The following is a 26,087-nucleotide window of genomic DNA, read 5'->3' as shown; positions in this document are numbered from 1 at the left end:
AAGAAAGGATGCAATTTGTCAAAGCCTGCCTTTTCCTCCCCCAAAACAGAGAGTAAGGTACACTAGGTACAAAAAATTCAGCTAATTCAGAATTTATGTGCCTATGTCAGGGTTGAATTCAGTAAAATCCCCAATTTTACAGGGATGTCGTGTGGTCAAGTGACAAAATACCACACTATGGGGCCAAACGTATGATGGAAAGGAATGAAGTGAGGGGAGATGTGGAACAAATCTCACCTTTCCCTCCATCTATCACTAACACCGTCCATCTTTCTCAACAGCTTTACTTCACAGGTAGGTCCTGAGATGTTCTACCAGATCAAAGAGAGGATTGTAATAACACTTAAGCCTCGGGAGCAATGAAGTTATTCATACTCAGCTATAATCTGCAGTCGGCATGGATTTCTCTGCCAGCTATAGCATCGCATGCCCGTAACCGCCCTGTGTCACTGGTAGCCTGCGGACACAGCAGGGAGAGAGCGCTGTGAGGTTCCTGATTCCGTATAAACACTCGAGGAACACTGCGCACCAAAAAGCTTTCTCTACAGTGAGCAGCACCCGACAGCAGCAGCAGGCGCAGACGACGACGCCGGCTGACCCAGCTGCCTTTCCCAGCGGACTTTCGCCTTCGGGGCTTTTCGGTAGGTGCCCGGGGCTGGGCATGAGGCCAGCCAACCGGGGGGGGCGCCAACCAGGAGGGGAAGAGTCTGGGGGCCATGATGGACCGCAGCGCCCCGTGCCCTGCGGCGGCGGCGCCCCCTGCCGGCGGGCGGTGCCGGTGCGGGTGTAGGTGCCGGTGCGGGTGCGGGTGCCGGAGCGGCCGGCAGAGGGCGCGGCGCGGTGCGGCGCGGTGCGGGGCGGCGGGCGGGGCGCGGCCCAGCATGCAGCGCGGCGCCGTTTGAATGGCGCAGGCTCCGGGCGCTGCGCCCCGGCCCTAGGCTGCCGCGGCTCCTCCTCCGGCGCGGCGCGGCTCGGGCCGGTACCATGAGCGGCGGGTGAGTGCCGGGCGCCGCCCGGGGACGGGGCCGCGACGCGGAGGGGCTGGGGCCGGCTGCGGGCGGGCGGAGGTCCCTCGTGGCGGGGGCCCCTCCTCGGCCCGGAGTGGGATCGGGAACGGGGGCGGGGAGGGGCCGCGGCGAGGCCCTGCGGGGAGCGGGGCTGCCCCTGCTCGGCTCCGGCGCCGCGGGGTCCCCGGGGGCTGCGGGTGCGGGTCGGCTCCGCGCTGTGCGGGAGGCCGGAGCCAGCCCGCGGTGGGAAGGAGAGGCAGGGAGAGGCAGGCGGGAGCGGCCGGGGCCCCGCCGGGAGCGGGGCGAGCTGGGCGTGAGGCCTGCCGGGGGAGCCGCGCCGCCTGGGCGTGACCTGCCTCCTTCCCGTGGGGAGCGGGGAAGGGAGAAATCCTCGCCTGCCTCGAGGTCCTGTGGTAATTGCCCTGTTAAAAGGACTTGAGCTCCTTTACTGCTGTGCTGGGGTAGCTTGGCACGCTGCTGAGTACGGAGCTAACAAAGAAACGCTGGATAGTGAAACCTGCGAAGGAGACAGAGGCTGCGAAGTAGTTCCGTGATTTTGTGTGCTCGTTCTGGTAACACGCCGTGCTTGGCAGCGAGGCGAAGTCATTTCGCTTCAAAGCAGCTCTCTGCTCGGGATGGGAGTGCTGCCTTGCCCCCTCCCCTGCTTTTTTGCTCTTTCCGTTGTGTGGCTGCAGACAGGGAAGGACAGAAAGGTTGCTTAGCCTTGCTCCATGGAGTGAAAGCATAACAGATGGCAGGTTGGTGGCTTTCTGGCCTCGCTGGCTTGAAAGAACAAACTATTCTAGTCTAAAGCTGTCACTTTATTATCACCGAATATAATTTTGACTCAAATGTCTGTAATATTATTTCATTGCATTCAAGCCACCGTTGGTTTCAAATCCTGAACTTCATAACTGAGAACGTAATAATATTTTAAAGATACCTTAATGGCTTTATTTTTATAACAGTATATTTGCTTACGTTCCTGTATGTAGTATTACAGGGGCGTATGGATGCACTGTATCCATAAACTGTCACCAGTCACTGCTCACTAATAGCAGGATGTGTATTTCAGGGTAATGTGAAAAGTCATGCGCTCACCTGCTATGAAGTGCAGTCACAGGCCGCGAGGGGATGAGGGAGGTACCTGTGTCACCAGTAAGCTTGCAGGGGGAGGGCTTTTCCAATACATCTCTCTTTGAATTTGGAGTTCTTGTTACGGATTTTTGAAGCTCTGGGTTGAGCGGTGAGTAGGGGAAAAAAATTGCGGTGTTTAAATTTTGAGTAGTTTCTTAAAGCTTATTCACAATATTAATGGGGGAGCTTCAATGTGATAGAACGTTATTTCCAATATAACAACTTTCAGATAGTGGTAGTGATAGAAATTTTCCAAGCTTCATTTCCTGGAGTGTTAATAAATGAAAATCAACAGGTAAAGAAAATCTCTTTGTTAGTGAAGGACTACTATTGAGCATTTTAGTACTTTTTAAAATCGTGTTACTTCATAGCAGTTTAACATGCTTGTAAATTTTACTTCCAGATGTAAACATTTTGTCCAAGAACTAAATAAGGTTCAGTTATCAGGCTGTGCAAGGAGCACTTAACCCACACCTGGATTCATCCTCTGTAAACTTGACTGAACTCTGATGTGTGGTCGCTTTCCAAGGTTCATTATGGCTGCTTGGGCCAGCAGGCCCCATACAAATTCGATGTGTAAGTAATTGGAAACTGAGCTCAAGCAGTTAACTTGCTACTTTTATAGTATTTGTCTTTACTGTAAATTTAATTCGTATTATTTTTGTCCAAATGAAACTGTAAACTTGAAAAAAGGCCTAACAGGTATTGCTGGCTAAAATTTGTGTCCTGCTGGCTTATAAGGCGCTTCTTGTAGTGTTGCACAAAAACGTGGTGTTAGTGTATTCCATCAAACCTTGAAATCCACTTTTTTTAAGATAATTTAGTAAATAACACCTACTGAACTGCTAGGGCATAAATGTAAAAAAGAAAATTTAGAGGAAAAAAAGCTATTCCATATTCAAAGGATGTGGAAACCATCTAAAATTGAAACAGATGGAGTATGTAATGTTTGTCAGTCAGACTTAAAGGAAATCATGCCAAGGTAACTGAGTCTCTTCTGCATCATAAGATTGTGCTAACTTATTTTTCTAGATGAATTACCCTTTTGGAAGTAAATCTGGAAAAACCATTCTTGGAGATTTCTCATAAGCTTTTTAAATCTGACAGTGATGAGTAAAATTAGTTGTCCTTTACTGGTTCCCTGATGTATGCCAGTTTCGAATGCCTTCAAAGCATGAAGTCCCCTCCTTGGGGAGTAACAATTAATTAACTTTTTCAGCTGCATTGAATAAAGATCAATGTTGTCATCCTTGAGAATGTGCACTTGGTATAATGTGGGGGTGGGGGAGAATCACAAGAACATCTGTGATGGCTTATATATATATGGAATGCTACAGGAAAAAGAAACAGGAATTTGGGCAAAGAGTAGAACAGAAGGAATGTTTCTTTTAAAGTGTATTGCAGATGACTTAAATATAACTATTTTACATTTACTTTGCTGTCATGCAAAGTACTTGAGTCTGTTCTGTAAGAAATTAATCTTATGTTAATACATATGGAGATTACATAACATGTGAAGAAAAGTTTGTCCCTTTCTGGGGGCCGTGCCCAAAACATAGGACGATGGGAGGGAGTGGCAGCATTTGTTAATACTTGCCTTTGACAGTTACGTGCATTAAAGCCATTTAGTGCTGTCTTTGAAAGCCATTCAGCGCTCTTTCTTTGCCCGCCTCTGGTATAACTTTAAAGGTGTATTGCATCTGGGAGAGATCAGAGGTGGTTGTTTTTTTATAAAAAAAAAAAAAGATAATAGCATTAGAGTTATCAGGAAAACTTTGTCAAGGTAATATCTGTGACTGGGTATGAATAAGCTGATTTACCAGGATATATGGCTGCTGTTACTTCAGTCTTTCTGTTTCCTGAAAATTGAGGAGAGTGAAAGAGAGATAAGGAAGGGTGTCTTCTCTAAGCAGATGTCAACCTATGTAAGGGAGAGAATTGGAGTTTCTTAACTTGTTCATCTCTTATTCAGATTTGCAGTCTGTCACAATTTACGACAAGGTTTAAGATTGCCTGATAAAGGGCTAAGGCTGAGCTCAGAAGACTTTTGCTCTATCCTTAGTTTATTTTTAAAACTATATAAAGCAAAGGAGTCTCATTGGCTGTAATGAGATGATAAAGGACAGTTTGGAACAAATTCTGCTAGCTGTTTTCCTCATAAGGGAATCATCAAATTTGTGACATTAAGGTATGAGCTGTTTGATCCAGTATAAAATAATAGCTAGTGCCAGTTTAAAAACCCCCCACATATATCTCACAGCAGTGGGTGGTAGTGTCTAACTATTCCTAGAGAATCTGTTATCAGATAAGAAATTCAGGTTCTGCAGAGGCCTGTAAAGTACCTTTCATTCTCTAGCATATATGTTTTTAATTGCTGAACAATGAGCATTTTGTCGTGTGTTGCTAAACCTTTGGAAGCAGGCTTCTTGATGTGGACTAAGTTCATTATAGCAGTATTAGGTTTGGACATACCAGATTCTTCTATTTGTTTCCTGCTCTTGGCTACGTAGATTGTTTATGCATTTAATCATTTTCAGTGTATTTTTTTTGACTTTGCAGTCTGCCCTCTAAACATTTAGGTTCACAACATCCTGTGGCAAGTTCAGCTTTATTATATGCACAAAGAACCACCTTCTTTTGTTTGTTTTGAATCTAAGTGTCTTTGGCTAGTGTCATTTACCCCTTTAATTCCTATATTGGGCAAGATGGTGAACTATCTCTGTGCTACTTTTCCAAGCTATTCATTGTATAGGCCTTTATTTCCCCTCTTTGCTATAAGTAACCTCCTTTCCAGACTGAAGAGTCTTGGTCTATTCAATTTCTCATTGTATGGAAGGTATTCCATATTGTTTTTTACTCACATTTGAGTCCTTTTTTATTTTCATCGTAAGTTATTTGAGATGAGGTGTTTTCTTTTTGTTTTGAGGGGAAGGAGTCTAAATCTGCACTCCATATTTGAAATACAGGCACGAATTAGTTCTACACGCTGTCACAACAGTACTGTGTCTGTTTTTCTAACTATTTATTGATCCATATGGAGTACTGAGCCATCCAAACGATCTAAAGTAAATTGTCATATTATGATATTATTGTGGGTGGTTATTATTAGCTTGGAGCTTGTAATTCTGTGTATGAACCCAGAATTTCCTCATGCCTGTAGACATGCGTGCTTTCCTCTACATTCATCTATAATCATTGCTTCTGGTTATTGTTCATCACAGTCCTTTAATTCTTTAGTTAATCCTCATCTTTAGTGCCTGGTGTAACTTAAATTAAGACTGACCATATCATCCCCTTTGTGATGCAATTTATGAATATGTCAAACAGCATTAAACAGCACAGTTCTCTTTCTGCAGGATTCTAGTGATGATCTTCACTATAGGAACTGCTTAGCTAAGAAACGGCAATAAGCGGTCTATTTCTCCATGCAAAAACTTTCCCTCATATCACTTGGTTGCTTAGCTTACTTGAAAGACTTAAGTGAGTAAGTAACTTCTGGAAGCTTTTCAGAAACTCGGGTAAAATCTATCGTTTAGATCTCCTTTATCCATATTGTAGTACTTCACAATCTCAGAGAATTCCATTAATTTTTCAAGGCAAGACATGCCTTCGGCAGCCAGGTTGACTTTCCCAATATATTATTTGTATCTACTAATTCTGTTCTTAATTGCATTGTTTGCCAATTTGCACAACAGGGATGTCAGTCTGGATCTTCCTTGGGGCCATCTTTAAATACTGACTGTATTTTCCACGTGTGATTTCTGTAGGTGTGCTGGCAGCTCTAAGGAAGAGGTTCTGTACCTTGGTTAATAACATGGCAATTTCTTACTGAGTTCTTACAACTTTTGGGTGAATACCATCCAGTTTGAGTTGGGGTGGGGGGGATGATAGTGTTTATTTTGCTTATGCTTACTGCTGTTTCTGCATCTTTAGAGACCCTCACAAAAAACGTTAAACTATGGAAACCTCTCTTAAACGATAGGAAACTGAGCACAAATGTGAGGGATTTGCTTCATTTCACCAGGTTCTCCTTTATATCAGATCATCTGTTGGCCTTTCGGAGTCTCTGTTCATGGCCTCTGAAGAAAGAACTGATAGTTTTGTCTTTTCGTGTTTCAACTGGGAGGCTAGAGGGCATTATGTTCTCACATCAAATTTGTCAGTGTGTAATCCTCTTTACTTTCCTCTTTTGGGCACATTCATACGTAGGAAAATTTTTTCTTTCCAGTTCAGGTATTTTGACTCTCAAAAGTTTAAGAAAATGACACAAATATTGAATCCTGATATACTGATTTCTTGTGTGTTTTTTTCAAATTTTCTTGCTAGATGTTTCTTTCTTCCCTTACATTATTCTTCACTCTTAATTGAAATGTGTTCCCGTTTAACAGTGCTGTTTTATACATTAGGAATCAGATTCTTGCTCACTGCTTTGCATGAAAGATGAGGGTAGTTTGACTTCTTACTTGCCTGTTTAATAAATCATCTGGATGTCCCGCTCAAAGGGCTGTAAGCTGTCATTGTGTCACAGGGACAGTCACAAAAACGGTTCTCTGGGAACCAAGGTTATGGAACTTTTAGCATCTGACAGGTCGATTCTGTGGGATTTAGCTCTGGTTGTTGCAGGTTGTCCTGCAACAAAAAAGTCAAGTTAATGAACTAGACTTATCTAACGTGGTATCTGTAGAAGTATGGACAGACAACTGCTAAATGTCTTGCCTAAATAATGCTGGGGCTTGCCAAAGTTGTTAGTTTGAGGGCTATGTGTTCCTTTCTTGTAGGGTAAGGATTTCTGTCAGTGTATCTTCTCTCTTTTTTGAGAGAGATCAAATGAGATTCTTGGATATTGATCTTATTCTAAAGAAAATGGTGTTAAAGAAAAACATTTTAATATTTTGCTAAGCTTACACAGTATCCTATCGCGTAACTTTGTGAAGATGTATACCACCTACTTTGTTTTGAACCTGCCAGCTATTTGTTTTATTTGATGGCTTTTGGCTACTGCATTGAAAGATCTCTGACTAAGCAGCTGTTTGCCATATTTTTCAGTGCTCAGTGAAGTTCTTAATATGGGATAAATCTACTAAATGGGAGAGAAGGGGTAGGTCTGTTGGTATTAAGGGTGGGGAGGAGAAATTGAAGCACTAATGTTGGGACCAGAGCTTTGCCATTTAAGGGTGGAAAAAATTAGAATAAGTGGATGCTCTTAAAAGTAAGGTAGGGTGTTTTGCTGAAACATTTTGGTAAGAATAGTGCTCCACAATGATGTAGTTTGTGAAGCCAATCTCAAGGAAAGGGTTTTCTGTATCACTTAGTTGTACATACTTGTTTTGGATTTTGTTGGTCTGTCTCAGTACTGTGCTTGGTTCTTATAGAAATGTTTGCATATTTCAAAACAAGTACTTCGGTCACTTTGTTACTGGTTTGTTGTGGTACAAAGACTTCTTTACTACAAGCAGTAGCCAGGTTATATGTTGAGGAAAAGTTGGGGGGGGGAAATTGCCAATGAGTTAAGAGGAGATCTTTCTTTTTATTTTGTTTAGCCTTTGTTCGTCTGGTGAATCTTATCTTATTCCTGAAAAACAAAGATTGTTATTTAGCTGTCTTTCCTCACTTTGACCTAGTATTTTTCTTCAGGTGGTAGATGAAATAGATTAGCAGGAAGGTGTCTCCTAAATAATTTGTCTTATTCTTTGCTTTAATTCTTGTCTGTGTGGAACCTCACAGTGCAGGTATACTGAGCTGGTCTGAAAACAGCTGGTCTGCTTCGTGGGCATGGAGGAGAGGGGAAGTCATTTCCTTTTTGAGGAAAACTAAGTGAGAATTTTGAAGTGATTATCAGCATGTTAATAATTATAAAGGCCTCCAGCTAACATTTGCTAAACAGTAATGTCTTTGTTTATTTCTGTTATGGTATATCTTGCAAATAGTTGAACTGTTTTAACTGGTTTTGGTAGCTGCATTTGAAGAAAGTTTCACAAAATATGACTAAAGATGATCTTTCCCTTGAAAATAGGGATTTGAGAGATTATGGCCTCTGAAGCCCACAATGTTAGAAAACAGAAAGTATTGCATATCGAAGGTTGTCTCGTTGATCTCCCCAGAAAAAGACTTTCTTCTTCCACTAGAAAGATCATGAAGGAGGTAAGGTTTTTATCATGTCCTCTGTTGAAACTGATGTAAATGTTCAAACAGAAGTTCATAGCTCCGAGCAGTCTAAAACTGGAAATGTAGTGCTCATGTTCCATGCTTGCATGTGCAGTAGAACTTGAGCTTGAACAGTGATTATGTTATGAAAAATACGCATTATAACACATGCAGTGATTGCACAGATATGTATCATTGTCCACATGAGGAGTAGGTTCTGATGTGGTTCTGCTCATGCCTTTTTTTCCACAATCTAGCCAATAACTGTTTCAGAGGAGGAATTTTATTATCAAAGTTTTCTCTTGCTAAAAGCTTACATGGCAAAAGTGGCAGATGGGGTAGGTGAAATAGCTGCATTGAAGTGGATCTGCCATTCTGTTATTATACGGCTCGATCTACCACATTGTCTAATAACACAGGTACTTTTACTGGATTTTTTGCAAGCCACAAACACTTTCTCATAACTTCTTACCTTTGTTACTTGCTGAAGAAATCTGCTAATGCAGGCTGATGGAGTACAGAGGAAGTAGTAGGGAGGTAAGTTTACTGTTAGATCACTTGAAACAGTGATAAAGATGCCAGTATCCTCTGTGTCTGTGGATGTATTGAGGCAATGTATTGAAATCCACATGGTTTTATCATTTATCAAAAAAGTCATTGTTTTGGCAGTGTTTTGCAGATGTGCACAACTTAAATGTCATCAGTAGTATACATTTTCAAGTTTAAATGCTTGCAGTTTGTAATTGTAGTACCTGTTTATATGAAGATACTTTAACATCTTAATGTTTTTTTAATTAGTGAACGAATTGTTTTTTAATTAGACCAGAATGTCACAATTCAATTCATCTTCAGTGTTTTTAAAGCTTCATTTAATGAAGATTACTGTAAGGAAAAAAATCTTTAGAAATTCATCTTTGAATTGTTGCTTAATTTCTGAAGGTTTCGTGAATCTCTGTGGCACAGCCTTGAATTAATTTTGTTATTCATTTAGAATATTACTGTCCTACACAGCTTAAGTGTTATCAGGGTGCTTATGTTTCATGTGAATTCAGGATAATCAAGATGGTGCTGTCTACGTTGGTCTTGATTTTTGTTGTGCTTTGGCGGAGGAGTATTCTTCAGCTGTTATTTTTTCTAGCATCTGCCAGCCTGTATTATTGGCATTATACATTTAAATGTGTATGAGAGACAGGAAATGCAGTTTTGACATCAAACTTCAGAAGGCTTTTTATATTAGACACAGTTTTTAGTTTGCTAGTAAGTAAAGAATCTGTCTCTGATGTCACAATCCTACCTCTTGCCAGAGATACCACAAGCCTGTCAGTGACTGTGATGTTCCAAGGACAGCTGTGGCAGAGCTAGTCTGTCTATATGTAACTGTGAAATACTTGACAATTACAGGAATGTTAATATAGCTGTGCTTCAGTTGCAGAATAGGAGTGTGTGGGAGGGGATCTGTGGTAAACTTAGTCCAGTTCGTGATAAACGAGGACTTTATTTTTTTTACATGAACTGTGGAATTTTTTGTCTCTTTCGTAATAGTTTGTTCTTCCCTATTCCCTTTCTCACAGGGTAAGAAATCTCCAAAACAGCTGGCTTCATACACAAACAGGTAGGAGGGCCTTGCTGTATAAGAGTCTGAGTTTCAGGAGGGAGGGAGGAAGAACCAGTTTAAATTTATTGCAACACCCAGACAGACACAATGGAAGATCTTAATTTTACTCACAGTACCTGTTTTTTGTGTCTACTTCCATAACAATGAGTCCTTTCCATTTTTAAAAAAGCAGGAAAATGATATTGGAGGTAGCTCTCCTTTCTGATAACATAAATGTTGTGAAGGTATATACTGGGGGTAAAACAGTAACCTGCAAGTTTACTGTTAAATTCATAATGATATATTTTAACTTAAAGAGTTGAATTAAATTTAGAGTGACCTTTACTAAAATCCTGCTTTGTTTTTGTAGAATAACAGTTGGAAAAACAGTGACGAGTCCCCTGTCTCTCTTCAAAGTAGTATATTGTAAAAGAAAAGTTCGTTGTTATACTCCAAAGCCTTGTTATAAAAAGAAACAGTTCCCTAAATCAAGGGGCTGTGACATGGCAAATAAAGAAAATGAACTGGCTTGTGCAGGGAATCTGCCAGCAAAACTGCATGACAGTCGTACACACTTGCTGAATTCTAGTGACTCTGGCTCATCTCAAACAGAAGGCCCCTCATCCAAATATAGTGGATTTTTTTCAGAGGTAAGTTGAGTTTCTGCTAGTTTCTGTGTAGTTAGCTTTGGAAGTTTTTGACTAGATTAATTTTCTTAACATACAAATTAGCTCAGGGCTTGTGATTTACAGTCTTTATTAATCTGTTTACTGTGATTCAGTTGCCAACAGTAGTTGTTCTGCCACTTCGTCAGCCTGGGAATTTAGATCTGACAGCATAGTCTGGGTTAAAATTATACCAGCACCAAAGGAAAAATACTCTTTTGACTCGGTTAGGTTTCATGGTTGGTATAATGCATTGCCACGTACATGTTTATGGAAGCATGAAAGTGTTGGTGTATGGATGGGAATAACCTAGTGAGGTAAGATGGGACCACTTCCAATAGCAGTGTCAGCTTGGTGTACATGAAAGTAATTTAAATGATTGTATAGAAGTGTTCATGATGAGATTACTTAAGGAAACTCCATAAATGCTTTCAGAGCTTCTGAAACTGGCTAGAAGGTCAAATACTGAAGTGAAATAGATGTGTTTTGTGACAGGGCTGCCACCAGCACCCCCAAGTCCTCTGTGAGGCTGCTCGCAATCCACTCGTCACCGAGCCTGTGTTCACGTTTGGGATTGCCCCAGCCTAGATGCAGGACTTTGCACTTGGCCCTGTTGAACTTAATGAGGTTCGCACAGGCCCACCTCTTAAGCTTGTGAGGGTCCCTCTGGATGGCATTCCTTTCCTCCAGTGTGTAGACAGCACCATGTAGCTTGGTGTCATCGGCAGACTTGCTGAGGGTGCTCTCAATTTCATTGTCCGTGTCACTGACAAAGGTGTTAAATAGTGCTGGTCCCAGTACTGACCCCTGAGGAACACCACTTGTCATTGGTTTCCATCCAGACATTGAGCTGTTGACTGAAACACTTTGAATATGATCATCCAGCCAGTCCTTAAGCACTGAGTGATACGCGTGTCAAATCCATGTCTCTCAACTTCAGAGACAAAGTTGTTGACAAATGAAGACAGAGGCAAGATTCCTTTGAGAAACATAAGAACCAGATCACTGGCCATAGATGACTGTTTAACTGGATTTGAGAGATGTGGGTGGCAGTACAGTGTTCATTCCAATCCAAGGTATAATTGAATAAAGTACTTAAACTTCAGTTTGAGAACAAGCGTTTTCAGAAGTGAACCTTTGGTAATTACATTTATGGTTCCATTAATAAAAGTTCTCAAAATTAATAGTCAGCTACGTAAACGCTTTTGAGTTGGTGAGAGCTATAGGTTTATACTTGAGTGCTCTTTGTAACTGTTAGATACCTCTATTTAGGTGTTTACAGACCTTATTCTTGCAGCTTTTGGGTAAAGTAGTCTTAATCTATGCTCCCTTCTAATGGAAACTTCCATATTAAGACCATTATTAAGTAGATTTATTAAGTAGATTTCTAGAACCACACATACAGGTAGAAAAGTATATTTTCATATACTACATTACCATATTAGAGCAGCTTATTGTGTCGTGACTGGCATTTAACTTTCAGTAAACTTTTGTGTTCTTAAAAACATTATACAGGTTTCTCAGGACCATGAAACTATGGCTCAAGTTCTTTTCAGCAGGAATCTGAGGCTGAATGTAGCTTTAACCTTCTGGAGAAGGAGAAGTATAAGTGAACTGGTAGCCTACCTAGTGAGGTAAATTGAGAATCTCTTACTTTATATTCGTAAAGCAGTAGCAGTCACAAAGATGTTGCAGTTTTTTAGGGTTTCCTTAAATCTTGTAACTTAGCTATAATTACATATTAAATCATAAGGGAAACAGGTTGAACTATGTTCTACTAGTAACACTTGTTTATCTTCGATGTTCCTAGGATACAGGATCTTGGAGTAGTAGTAGACTGCCTTCCCGTGCTTACGAACAGGTACAAACAAAAGTGGGGGATGAGAATCTACTGTATCCTCCCTGAAGTTCTGGCACTTCTGAAACATCTTGTTTTTTAAGTTTACAGGAAGAAAAACCATATATTTCAATTGGCTGCTGTGTAGATCTTTTGCCTTTAGTGAAATCACTACTTAAAAGCAAATATGAGGAGTAAGTATCAGTTTCAGATACTTTTTTAATATTATTCCTTCCTGGACATTTGGTTCCCTTGTGTTCAAAGGTGTTTAGTTCCTGGACTTTTCTTCCCTCCCCGCAGCCCTGCCTTCTTTGGGAAGCACCTACCTAAAGAAGGTTGCTGGGAACCTTCATTTCTCCTTTAAAATATTCAGTGGTGCAAAAACTCTAGTGCAAGGTTAAGGATAAGGGTGAACTAGCTTTGCCCTCATGTAGATTTATTCATCCTAAATAGTAAAGCAGAATGGCACCGAGGTTTTAGCATGTTCTATAATACAAAATCCTGAAAGCTTTCAGGCAAAACATCAAAGCATCTCTGCTTCTTACAAGAGCTTCTGTTTACTACTTTGAAAATGAAAACATAGGCAGGTGTGTAAAATTGAGAATTCATCTAGATTTTTCTTCCAGAATAGAAAATATGTTGCTTTCCTATTTGTATTAATGCATTATCTGACCTGTGGGTATTTAAATTGTGTAAAATATGTTCTTACAGATATGTGATAGTTGGTTTAAACTGGCTTCAGGCTGTCATTAAAAGATGGTGGTCAGAACTATCTTCACATACAGAGAGGGCAGATGATAGGTGAGTATAGTATTTGAAAATATTTAAATATTTCTCTAGCTTGTTCATCTCAATTTGTATTGAGATGTATCCCTGCTGATCAAGTTTATCTACAGAAGATACTCATAAGTATCATCAAGTAAAAGCTTAAAAGCACGTAGAGTTAGTTCTTCAGTTCTCAAGCCACAGATGGTGTTTGGAAACTTACTTTAAGGGTTGTCCTGTTTTTTTGTTTATTATTTTTAACTGGAGTTCTAACAAATATGGAATAGTCATATCATGAGTCATAAATGCTATAGAAATAAAAAAAATTGATCCAGCTTCGTGGCAATGTTAAGACTAAGCCTATATACAGTATTATATGTACAATCAAGTCTGCTGAATCGCATATTTTACAAATATAATTATAATACATAAAATATATGCTACAGCATAAAATATATATTTTACAAACTGTTATCTGTTATTTTTCAGAAATATTCACATTTTAAAAGAACTGTTAAGTGGATTATGGGAACAAGAGAATCATCTTACTCTGGTTCCAGGATATACTGGTAATATAGCTAAGGTAATCCAGTTCCAGTTGTGTTTAGTAATCAATATAGCTATATCATTTGCAGTATTCCTCTCTTTGGATGTTATTTACTTTAAACTATTGAAGGACAGAAATAGATTTACTGCTAGAATATTTTCACTAATGTTCAAGTATATTGCCCATTTTTTTTTGGAGAAATCCAGGGTGAATGCCGAATGATGATGATTGTGTGGTTTAAAATGCTAACAGTGAATTTTTATCATTTTTTTCCTTTATAAAGAAACTATCTCCTTAATAAAATTGTTAATAGTAGCAAGATTTTAAAACAATGTAGAAAATAGTTCAGGTGAGTAGGTAGACTGTGGAAGGACAGATGTTTTCTCTAAAATCTGCTGTACCAATTGTGTAAGGGTGATGCAACCTAGAGAATCTGAGCCTAGCAGTGTTGTTTGCATTTGCATGTCAGGTGACTGGGGCAAGTTTTTGCTGGCCTAGTGCTTAGAAAATGGTGACTTTGGGGAGAGCAGAAGAGTGGTTCCATCTGAAGTGAACCCCCCTCTGCCTTTCTTCATCTGACTGTGCTTAATGCTATGCTTTAATGCTATGCGTAAGGGTGTCTGATAAATGCATGACCTACTGGTCATGGTACTCATCTTTGTAAAGATGGTTTTCTGAGGCTGGGTACCAAAGGTTACACTGAGTGAGGAGACCTCCATCTCCCTGGCATGACTTAATAAAATGACCTAATAAAGGTAGGGAATGAGCCAGGACATAAACCAGCCACGTGGCTAGAGCTAGGATTAGAGTAAACTTGAAAAGAACGTGGAGATTGCCTGCTTTGTTATATCTGCAGGAGCTTTGTGGGATCTACAGTTCTATGGGTATAGAATTTGTCACTTTGTTTTATGAAGCAAATAAGTTATTTCTTGTCCTGGGACTGCTGTGCCTCTGTGACCTGTAATTTTGACAGCTCTACAAGGGTAGCTGCAAACTCCTTGCAGAGTTGCAGATGTGATGCAGAAGAAAAGAGTTCTAACTCACAACTGGTAGAGCAATTGAAGGTTTTATTATAGATTGCCCCATTCATCTGGTAGGTCAACATAGTTACAGCAAGTGCCAGTTTGTTTCTCTAAGACTCAGGTACCCTTTCTGTTCATTTGCTGCTCTTCAAGGTGTACCAGGATAGATTGTGACCAAGGCCACCTACCTGAACAAGTAGGGAGCAAAAAGAATAGTACAAGAATGTTGGAGGGGGTGGGGGGAAGATATAACCCTTAATAAACACAGTTTGTGTACATAATCTCACTAAATGGTGATGGTTTTCTTTCCTGCCATTGGTGTGCATGCAGAGAGCAGAAGAAAAATCAAGTTGATGGCTTTGGAAACTAATTCCACTGTGCTTGTAGGCTTTTTAGCATAAAGGAGTGTTCTTAAAAGCATTAATTAAAAATAATCCTGAATTTGTGGATAACCCGTTCTGAAATTTGACCTAAACATAATTTTACTGTAACATAATTTTATTGTATTATGGTCCTGATTATTTGCCCTGCTTCAAACATACAGTTGATGTTACAGCCTTAAGCAATGTGACAAACACTTTCTCCTTTTTTTTTCTTTCTAGGATGTAAATGCTTATTTATTACAACTACACTGACATGATTGAGAAATGGTGTGCTTATGTGGTGAAACAATCCCCTAAAATATCCTTGAAATATGTACTATTTCTGAAAGCCTTTTGAGAAATACTGGCGGAAGAGAACCGAACTGTCAAGCTGTTTAATGAAACCACTAACAAAATCCTAACAATCTACTTCACATTGAAGTGGAAAAATGTCTAGTAGGAGCAACTTTTACTTCAGTGAGGTGAAAGTGCACTATGAAAACTGTATGCCTTTGCTGCATTTGGGATTCGTTCACTTACTAGGTATTCATTTAAATGCTACTGTGTTTTACTACAACGTCATGTAAAAAGTTGAATTATACCATCATGAAGACAAGACAGCAGAACCAGTTAAAATGAACCAACAAGAGTAATCAGCATTAAGAGCTTTTAAGTGTTTCTTTCACAAGAACTCCAAAATGCACAACTATCTTCCACTTACGTTAAAGAAACTTTGAAATATTGAATTTCTTCTGTTTTAATCAAAATTAAAGACTTTTGTTTGCACTATTGAGAAACTATACAGCAAAGATGCCTTAATTACTAGTGTTTCAAAAAGCCAATGTGTTAAGATGCAAATAGCTATTACGTTCAGATTGTGTTGAAAAACTACTACAAAAATCAGGGTTTCACATTGTGTAGTTGTTTATGAAACATTGCACATTGACAAAAATCCATGTATGAAATATTATAAATACCTGAAGTTAAGCTTGGATAAACAGTTATTACAAATGTGAGCAGAATGGTGAATTTGTCTAACAAATGTTTTTATATTGTATGTGGATTTCTAACACAGTAATCTTGTTCTGTATCATTTAAACTACATGCAAATAAGTAAATATATTAAATGTATCTTTTTTCTTTTCAAGTTCATAAAAATGATTTCTAGAACAATTTCTTCCACAGTACTGTTTATTGTAGATATATCTATTGTTCGTAAAATGTTTACAGCCAGATGAGGCCATGTTATTCAAATTATAGCCTTTATATACTACCTCCTTTAAGAAATTGACAAAGCTTTGCAAAATTTGACAACAACTGGATTTACTCATGATAAATTCATACTACTTTAAACTGAAAATAGCAAACATTGAAAATACAACTACAAACTGTTCCTCTCCTATTGCCATCCTGTGCTATTTTAATTTAAAAGTTATAGATGAATATCTCTGAGGGAGTTTTGTTTTTAGGCTTGCTCCTGCTTTTTTTGTGATTAGGAAGATGCTTTTCTAATTAAATCATATGAAGTGCCAGCTGTTCACTTAATAATACACATGCATCACCAAATTACTTTCTATGGGGAAACAAAGTGCTTAGGGTTATTTTCATGCCTAACATCAAGCATATGCGCTTTTATTGAAGTGCTAGGCAGGAGAAAGACTTTTGATAGCCTCAAGTGGTTTTTACTTTACAGGTGAAACTAATGAGTTTTGAACTTAAGTAGTGGTCAACAGCTTTAGGCCTCCTGTTGCTTCATTTTATAGTTTGTACTTAATTTACATGTCATTATTGCTAACTTCTGAAGGCCTAGTAGAACTTGGTCATAAGAACTTGATACTTTTTGGTTATTTAAACCACCAAAGGTTTTGCACTTTCCAGGGCAGTCAGCTACAGGGAAGAATGTTTGGGACATCCCAAAACTGAAAATTTAGTGGGACATTCTCTTGAGATATGCATAGCATAACTCTTTGCTAGAATTATGCATTACTTAGAGGTGTTTCACACTCCAGAGAGTTTGAGAAAGGACGTAATGCTTTTCCAAGTATTTTTTCTGTCAAGTAAAAAATAAATAAAGGAACTACAATATGATAATGGATAGATAGTGGAACACTTAAATATAAAGGTAACAAAGGCTAACTTCAGAATTTGGGATGTAATGGCTGAAGCTCTTAGATTATTCCTCAAGAAACATATCGTAAAGGTGGTGGAAACTTGGATTTTAATGTCTCCTGGTTTTTATAGACAAGATGAAGAAATTCATGGCCATGTCTTCCAGATAATACAAGAAGTAATTGCTGTAATAAAATGAAATACTCTACTATTCAAAAACTCTTGCTGAACTATAAGTATGAACATATGGGCTGATACTGAATTCTGCATACAGCCGTGGTTTCCACCATTTATAACTGTGGATGGTGCTTTTGTTCTAATGGCAAGGTAAGATTGTCTTGAGAATCATTATTGATATTTATGTAATAAAAGAATGCATTATTTTAAACTGTCAAAAGTTGTATTTTGACAGCATCAATAATACAGTGTTAAACATTAAGTTGTTAGTATTTGTGCCTTATTTAAAATGATTTTTTTTACCGTTTTCAGGCAGCTGCTAGACTATAAGAACAGGATTCATTGACGTTGATATCAACAGAACTCTGGCTACTGTCCATTACTGAGTGATTTTTGTCATGTTTTTAAATAACTCCTTTAGCTATTCGGGTTGAAATTCAGGTTCAGCTTGTATGCTCTTTAGTTCTCAACTAGCTACAAATCAATTTTGCTGTAATAGAATGTATATGTATAATGTCTGCTCAATGGTGATGTGAGTAAAAAAAAAAAAAAAACCCACCGCTGTTGTAGTTCTGTGAAATCCACGTAGTTATCTCAGCGAATCCAAGAATGATTTTTAAGTTTATGAACACTCATGTGCCTACAAGCTAATCTTTATTATTGTCTGCAGTAATACTTTGTGAAACTGCTTTTCCTAGGATGTGTGAAAGAACCAGGCAGAATTAGTCCTTTATCCTGTTTGTTCTTGTGATACAGAGCACAAGAGTACTTGAGGATGAAAGATGCCACTGCAAAGTTGTTCTTCATGTTATACTACTTGATATGAAATTAATGTCCTTGAAAAACAGCATGATGTCCTAGAATGTATTTTGCTTTGTTATTCTCTAGAGGCTGTTCTGAAAGAGTTTTTACTTGGAGAGTGATTTAGGACTTATTCTTAGAGTGCCTTTAATTTAAAAAATATGTGTATACATATATATATATGTATACACGTACACAAACACACTGTAAATGTGACTATCAATGTTGATAGCTTGCTGAAGAGTGGATGCTGAAAAAGCTACCCCATTCATTAGCTGAGTATAGAGAAGGTAGCATGACTTAATGATTATGTATAACTCCATTTTGAAGGAGTTACACCTCTTTCTTAGTTAAAGAGTATTCTGGAGCAGAACACTTATATCACAGACAGGTACTGCATGTAGCTCCAGGCTATTTCATAGTGCTGACAAATCATTATTGGTATTAAAAAAAAAAAGCTCCAGGAGCTTATCTTCTCAAGTGAGACCTAACTGAAATGATCTTTCCTTTTATGTAGGTTTATGTAGGCTGCCTTATCATTATCAGAGACTGCTGTTTCAACACTTGGGGAGCAGGAGGGATGGGAGAATAGGGAAAGGACAAAAAAAAAAAAACCTCATGCATAAATTGTGACATCAGTCCATTGCTTTATGTCATATGTATCCTAGAGCACCCTGCAATTTGTTTTTCTGAAGTGGGCAAATTTTGGCGTTAAATGTCTGTGTATTACATTGAAAAGTGGTAATTTTGAAGACAGATGCTAGAATGGTGGGGTTTTGAGGTTTTGTTTTTTTTTTTCCTCTTGAAGGGACAGACATTTTTGTATTTAGTAAACCTTGCAGAAGATAAAGTTTCATTTTGAAACTCACAAATAGTTTCTTTCCGCCATTCATCTTGACAGATCTTCGGGTATTACAGAAGACTGGATGTCTGGAGATTTGCAGCTGTATTTTGTCCACAGTCTTCTGGTACAAAGGGAAGCAGTCGTGACTCTGCAATTTCCAAATACAAAGTGATGCAGGTCATGCTAGCAGTGTGGAGCTACCCCAACCTTTATACAATGCAAATTCTTTAGTTTATGAAAGCTGATGGTTTTTGCGTGAGGATCTTTATATTGAACTGCTGCGTTAGAGGAGGAATGCTAGCTTTTGTTGGTAGTGCTCGTATTCTACCTCTACACAACTTAGTCTTGTTCCCTGTTAAATGTTTTCTGCCTTGGAATGAGACTAAATGCAAGTACTTACACACATGCATACACATGCATTCTTCAGCATTTGATGTTATTTCTTTCTCTTTATAGTCTAAGCATGCTGTGAATATCTACTGTTGGGGGGAGGAATTGACAAAACACAGGTAAGACGATTAATTTAGAAACAATTGTGAAAGTTACTCTTACAACTTTTCACATGTTTTATTAATACCTGCTAATTGAAGTGGGCATTCATGGCTGCAAGGTTGATTTTGAACTTGGTTGGAAAACAAAATTATTTTTACTCAATTACTATAGCTACAGTACTTTCCCCCTACCAACCACGAAGGACTAAGCTGGACTCATATCAACATGCAGTACAGGGGGCAGGAGGTGTTGCACTGTCCCGTAACTAAGTAGAACAGAAAGGATTGCACAGACTTCAAGTACTGCAGATCTGGAATATCTTCGTTTCCATAGTGGTGATAGTTTTATAGTGTATCTCTTTATGTAGATTATAACAACGTGGTCAGTGGCTACAAAGCAAATTCTGCTACTTTCAAGTTGATTGTGGCACATACTTGTTTCTGTTTAACACAAATCACTGCTTCAATTCAGGTACTGTTTACCTGGAGTGCTGTGGTATAGATAGACAGCTGACTATTGGACTCTCATTTGAACATCTGTATGTTGCTGATGGCCGTGTTTACAGTTTCCAACAGGTTTTTGGTTTTGTCCTTAATTCTCGAGCCATTTGAATTCTCTTTGGGAAATGGTAGCCCCTAAAACAATTATAAAATACTTATATAGATGTGACTTACTTTAAAATAATACACTTCTCTGAATAACATTGTTCTTTGAATTTCGGAAGGAAGCTGTTTTCTACATGCTTAGCTTGAAAGAAACAAAACTACTGGGATTTACAGAAACTGCAACCATTTTCTTGGGCCTCCAGGAAAGTGGGGGAGGAACTCTCTCAGGGAGCATAGTGATAGGGCAAGGAGTAATGGCTTTAAACTAAAAGAGGGTAGATTTAGGTTAGATATAAGGAAGAAATTCTTTACTCAGAGTGGTGAGGCACTGGCACAGGTTGCCCAGAGAAGCTGTGGATGCCCCATTCCTGGAAGTGTTCAAGGCCAGGCTGGATGGGGCTTTGGACAACTTGGTCTGCTGGGAGGTGTCCCTGTCCATTGCAGGGGGTTGGAACTGGGTGGTCTTTAAGGTACCTTCCAACCCAACCCATTCTGTGATTTTATTTTTTTTAAATGAACATTATATGCGTTGTGAAACAAGTAAAATCTAAATATCAAGATGATAATACATTCCAAGGCTGCCTGCTCTTGTGGGTGTGTTGGAACAAATACACACCCTAGTGTCATACTTCAAAGTGCCCTGTAAACAGTTTCAACTATCTCTTGTAATTTAGGTTGATGATTTAGGTTTTTCAAGTTGTATTTAATCTCAGCTTCATTTTCAAAAAGTCAAAATTATGTTTGAATCTTGAAGTTGCTACTTTAAATGCTAGTTTTCAGATATTCTGTGTATTGAAAGCCGTACTCAAATAATAGTACGGTGAATATCCCACCTTCAGAAAAGTAGTCAATACTTTTGTGTTTTGTGATAATGTGCTTCCATTGCATTGCTCCATTGTTTTAAGTGAGCTTCTCTCATCTGCATACGATAAACTTGTCAAAATATTTTCTGTAAGAGTAAAGTCACTTTTAGAGAAGACTATTTCAGAGGGGGATTGCGGCTTCCAGGAGGCCTGTGAAATGCTTGGATCTAAATAGAGGAGAAGTTGCCCAAATACTCATTCTCCTAACAGCTGACTGTATTTCATTACTATGAAGTTGTGTGATCACATGTGAATCAGCTGTGCTATTAACTAATTACTGGGGGAGCTGAAGTCTTAACAACTCTTGGTGGTAAGAAACCAAACCCTTCTGTGGTGATGGAACTGCCACAATGAATGTAGAAAGGAAGTATTTGTGTGTTTGGTTTGGAGAGCAGAAATACTTTACTTCCTTCTATCCCTGCTAATAGTACTTTGTCGTGAAGCCAATAGGCTTAGACTTCTGTGTATGTGTGTTTAAAATAGCATTAAGCTTCTGACTGAAAAGGAGGAAAATCACCTTGCTGCATTAGTTCATTACAGGATGGCCGTGTGCCACCAAATCCTCCAGCTGGAGAAGAAAGTAGATAAAACTGTAAAGGTATCATTAACAATGGCAAGTATTAGTGTCATTGTACAAGTAGTGGCCAGAACTCATTTTGAACATTGTAAGGTTTTTGCCATTGTTAATGAAGTAATAAGCCAAAGCAGGACTAAAATAATAATAATAATAACTGGCATATTCTATTCTCTGGCTTTTGCTCTGGTAAGTCTAAGAGCCAGACTTTTTTTTAATCATCAGAAGTGAGCAATTATTGTCAGAGTTATTTCTGGAGTAACTCTATGCCCACAGCAAGTATTAGCATAAGAGTAAGCCGGGTAGTTGGTCATGGCAACTAATCTCCTATTTGGATGATGGGGTAGTGCTGCAAGGGGTTCCTCCAAAAACACTGGCCTCAGCGTGGTGTCATCAGTAATTGTAAGAAGGGTGTTGAGGGCTTGAACACATGCAAAATCGCATCAGGATTGTGGCTGATGTGTGCTTCTCTAGTTGCCTGTTCATTCAGGGAACTGTCTTGTATAAGATTAAAATAGAGGGTGGGGAAGTGTTTGGTTTAGATATGGTACAAAAAAAATCCAACAGCCTAAGAAGGGTGCCTGTGGTAGCTGGAGATTCAGGTTTGATGATCCAGGATGTGTTTCCAGTCCTGTGTGCTTAATTCCACAACAGTGAGACACTTGAAGGAGGGAGGTTGGAGACCCAGTGCTTGCAGAGCAGTCACGTTTCTTCCCAGTTGCTCTTCCACCCCTGTAACAAGTTTGAGCACATCTGCTTGGCAGAGTTCCCAGATCCGCATCAACCTTGTCACTTATCCAAGTGAGAACAAAATGCCTTCATATTTGGCACACCTTGTTTCCCAAGTGATGTCTTGTATCTCAAGCCTTCCTGCTGTTCACTACAAATCATCAGCTTAGAGCCATGGAGCTTGAAAACATAGGGGCCTGTTTTTCTAATGGAGAACATGTGGATAACGTTGGCTGCTTACACATCACATTAATGCTAGAGAGGCAAAATGATGCACATTAATATAATGGCTATTTCAGCTACCAGGTTTAAGAAGAAACTGTTGTATGAGTATTTGTGTGTACATGTATATGAATGGCTTTTAAGCATAAGTATTCTACCAAGTAGTAATTCATTGTCCAGAGTTCTGAGCATTTGCAACTGGCAATCTTGAGACTAGTTAGGGAGCAACCACATTGCGCAGACGTGGGAGGTTTGGTTTTTGCTTTTCACCCTCTGAGTACAGGTTGTTAAATTTGTTGGTATCTCAAATTCTCATTTTTGTGATCTTACACTTTTCAAGTATGCTTCTTTTAGTGGCAAGTCCCTTAACATCTGTGAAGGAATTCTTTCCATCTCTTAACTCTTGATTTAAAAAGCAGCATGAGTTGCTTCCCAGATGAAAAGAGAAGCTTTTTATGAAAAACTAAAAACTTTAAAAAATAAAAAATAAACCAAAAACTAGAATTCACTTATCTCCAGCATACAGTAGCGCTGTGGTCAGATGATGACAAATGCTGCTACCCTCTTTAAATTTAGAAAGGATACATAATGCACAACTGAGGATTCCCCAAAGTTATGGATCTTCAGGATTACTGCATTGTGCTTTAGCAGTCAACTACTGCTTTTTAGCAGTCAACGACAACTTTTGAGATTGCCTGAATACTTGGTGCATGACCTGAGCCACTTTATTCTGCAGGGCTATAAATAAGAGAACGCCCTTGGAGCTGTCTCCAGAGCTGGCAGCTTGCTAACGTCAGCCTTTACCTCGGGGACTAGTGAGGAGTATTCTTGCATTTCTGTATGCAGGCTTTGGTGCACATAGTTCTGACCCTCCGGTCAGCTTGCCTGATACGTGCTTTCTCATTTAACAGTTTTCTGTAAGCTCTGGAAAATGAGTGGCTCACTTGAGTCTGGTTTGAATGAAACAGTTCTCAAATGAAGAATTCTGTGTATGTGAAACAAATGGCAAGACTTTCTCTCTGTTCCTCTGTAAAACCACCACGTCTTAACCATGATCTTAATACGCTTCCATATGTAGAATGCTGTTTATCCACAGTTCTTGGTATCCTCATTAACAATTTTTCTGACAAAGTGAGTTGGGTTGATCTGTAGTTCCTTTGTAATATTTGATTATCATTACCCTTATGCTATTTTTCATACCTCATAGAGCAGGTTCTTTCCACTAGCTCTGAGCTCTGTCAAAGAGATTGCTGCCCACCACGGTTCTTGTTGTCCAGCATAACTATCAGACTTGTCAGTCATCTACCTGAAGTTGTCTTTTGGTCAGGAAACTTATTCAGAACTTGACCTGATTTTAGTGATCTGAAATAGCGCCTTACCAGGTGTTTAGGAGCCTTGCATTTTTGATGAAAGTGTCATCTGCTGTGGCTTTGCAGCAGTGTAACTGAATTTTACTATCTCAACGATGAGAAACTTGAGTGAGAGGAGAAAGAACTAATTTGGATCAGATGACTTCAGCAAGCCCTACTTTTTGCACCTGCATCCAGGGGTGAGATAGGAGGAATATAATCAGTAATTACTGTGTTAGGGAGTGCTTGAACCCAGCCTGAACCACGGCTTCTCCCGTATCTCACCTTTTCTCCTCATGGCACCACCAGCAGCCAGCCACAGCAGAGCTGTGACACGTGTGGAGCAGCTGCAGCACAGCTCCCAAGTCTGCTGCTCTGCGTGAGCTTCAGGCACACCACTGCCTCTACTAAGGAAGGAGCAGACCCATTTGCTGAACCCTCAGGAGGACTCCTTCCTAACAGGACTTCCCTTAGAAGATATTCCAAACCCATATCACACTGCGTCCGTCATCCAGTGCCCGTGTTTCTCTCCTGCGTGTGCACCTTTTAGGTCAAGATGCCACTGCGAGCTTTGCGTGCCAGGAGAATCTTCTCATTGCAAATGCTCAGATGTTTTAGTCTCCCTGTCTTTTCCCTGTCACAGAGACTATCCAGCCAGACAACCAGCTGTGTAAAAACCTGCAAGGGGGTGTGCTGGTGGTCCACCTGGGCTCAAGCTCTCTGTGGTCTTGCTGAAGAATGCTTCTACTCCAGATACCTGCACTGCAGCTGTCTGAAAGTCCAACTGCATTTCCATCAGACACCATGTTATTTTATGGAGAAAAGGGTATCGTATAATAAAATGAGTTTCAGGGATGAGCAGGTCAGTGGGGTTTTTTGTTTGATTGTTGTACCCTTCCCCACCCACCCCCTGTCCTAAAAAGGTGTGACCTGGGCCTGCAATTTGCTTCTGTATGTTTTTGTTAAGCCCTTATGCACTTAATTTCTTCCTTCCTCCCTGGCCATAACTCTTGCATGAATACAAAGTATTCCTGCCAATTATTTAATTTTGCTTCCTCTTTCCAGTACTTATTATTTTGGCATGTCAATATCTAAAAACGCTCCTTTGCCCTTAAGAAATGTAAATCCAAACTAGAAACTAGCTTCTCTGTCACCTGGAGTGAACACCACTTTTAAGATGCATTACTGAATTCTTCAGGCCTAGGACTGAGGAAAAGCTTACAGATTAAATCCTGCAGCATTTTTTTCCTGTAGTTAATTGTTGTTTTATTTGCTAAAAATAAAAGTTCTAAAAGCAAAATACAAAGCTAAATTCATGACTCCTGCTGTCCTTGGCAAGGCTTCAGTTGGCCCTGGATTTCACCAGATATTATGCAGAGCTTCCCAGAGGAGCCTGCTGTCAAACAGGTACACAAATAATGAAAGCAAGTAGCTAGAAGGGGAAGAGGCATTTGAAAGGACTTATGCTACTATTTTTTCCCCAGATTGACAAGCTGTAATATGAGAAATATAAAAACAACTCAATCTTACCTAACTCAAAAAAAAAAAAAGAAAAGAAAAAAGAAAATGTATAGCAAGAACAATATTTTATACTGCAATTGGAAGGATTTTATATGATAAGGCCTGTATTATGAATCCAAAAATATATTTACCTAAAAACATATACCTAATTTAGCTCACAGTACTGATCTGTGAAATGAAAAATCCTGTTTCAAGCTGAACTATTAAAGAAAAAAAAGTTTAAAAATAGTGTGAGGATCACTGAAGTCCCCTAGGACTGTTAGTTACCTCTCATCTAAGGTTGGCATAGATTTATTTAAATCACACAGGAAATACTACTATTGTAAAACTGCCAATCATGGTGTTTTAATGAAGCTGTTGTTTAACACATTGAATAGCAATGTAACAACACACAGAAAATTAGCTTGTTTGCCATTGATTAATGGTAGATAATGCCTCTAATTCACCACAGTTGTTCATTTGAGCAGTTCTTTGAGGTGTTAACCCATGCTTGTCACTGAAAGGCTTTACTACTTGCCTTGTGACTCAGCGTAACAGCCCACACAAATAGGAATGCACCTAAGACATAAACAGGATTCTTATTTAGCTTTCTTACAGTGCCACAGAAGTATAATTCTCCTCCAAGTTATTTCCTTCAGCAAAACAGGGCAAAGATTTAAGGGTAGAAGACCCTTAAAAGTTGTTTATTTCAATAATAGCTTTAACAGCTATAATAATAGCT

At 39.2% G+C, this 26,087-nt stretch overlaps 1 protein-coding gene across 3 annotated transcripts; it reads left to right on the top strand.

The window, feature by feature from the left end:
• Positions 1-856: 856 nt before the first annotated feature.
• KATNBL1 (katanin regulatory subunit B1 like 1) lies at positions 857-17,586 on the top strand. 3 transcript variants are annotated; one of them, XM_080595295.1, is made up of 11 exons: positions 857-995; positions 2,548-2,720; positions 8,158-8,285; positions 9,860-9,900; positions 10,253-10,532; positions 12,063-12,181; positions 12,358-12,408; positions 12,489-12,578; positions 13,096-13,185; positions 13,639-13,732; positions 15,321-17,586. In XM_080595295.1, the coding sequence occupies exons 3-11, from the start codon at positions 8,172-8,174 to the stop codon at positions 15,351-15,353; spliced, it is 912 nt and encodes a 303-aa protein (XP_080451421.1). In that variant the 5' UTR covers positions 857-995; positions 2,548-2,720; positions 8,158-8,171; the 3' UTR covers positions 15,354-17,586. The 3 variants fall into 3 exon arrangements, with proteins under 3 accessions (XP_080451421.1, XP_080451423.1, XP_080451422.1); XM_080595296.1 differs by lacking the exon at positions 857-995 and adding an exon at positions 1,168-1,765; XM_080595297.1 differs by lacking the exon at positions 2,548-2,720 and having other exon boundaries at positions 858-995.
• The last annotated feature ends 8,501 nt before the right edge of the window (positions 17,587-26,087 follow it).

Source organism: Anser brachyrhynchus (assembly GCF_964034855.1).
Source record: "Anser brachyrhynchus genome assembly, chromosome: 5".
NCBI lineage: Eukaryota > Metazoa > Chordata > Aves > Anseriformes > Anatidae > Anser > Anser brachyrhynchus.
Note: the sequence above shows the minus strand (reverse complement) of the source record. Positions and strands in the feature narration are given on the sequence as shown.

Coding starts and splice junctions, on each gene's coding strand:
- KATNBL1 (XM_080595295.1), top strand. CDS start 8,172: ATGGCCTCTGAAGCCCACAATGTTAGAAAACAGAAAGTATTGCATATC. Junction 12,182..12,357: donor CTGGTAGCCTACCTAGTGAG/GTAAATTGAGAA, acceptor CGATGTTCCTAG/GATACAGGATCTTGGAGTAG. Junction 13,733..15,320: donor ATACTGGTAATATAGCTAAG/GTAATCCAGTTC, acceptor TTTTCTTTCTAG/GATGTAAATGCTTATTTATT.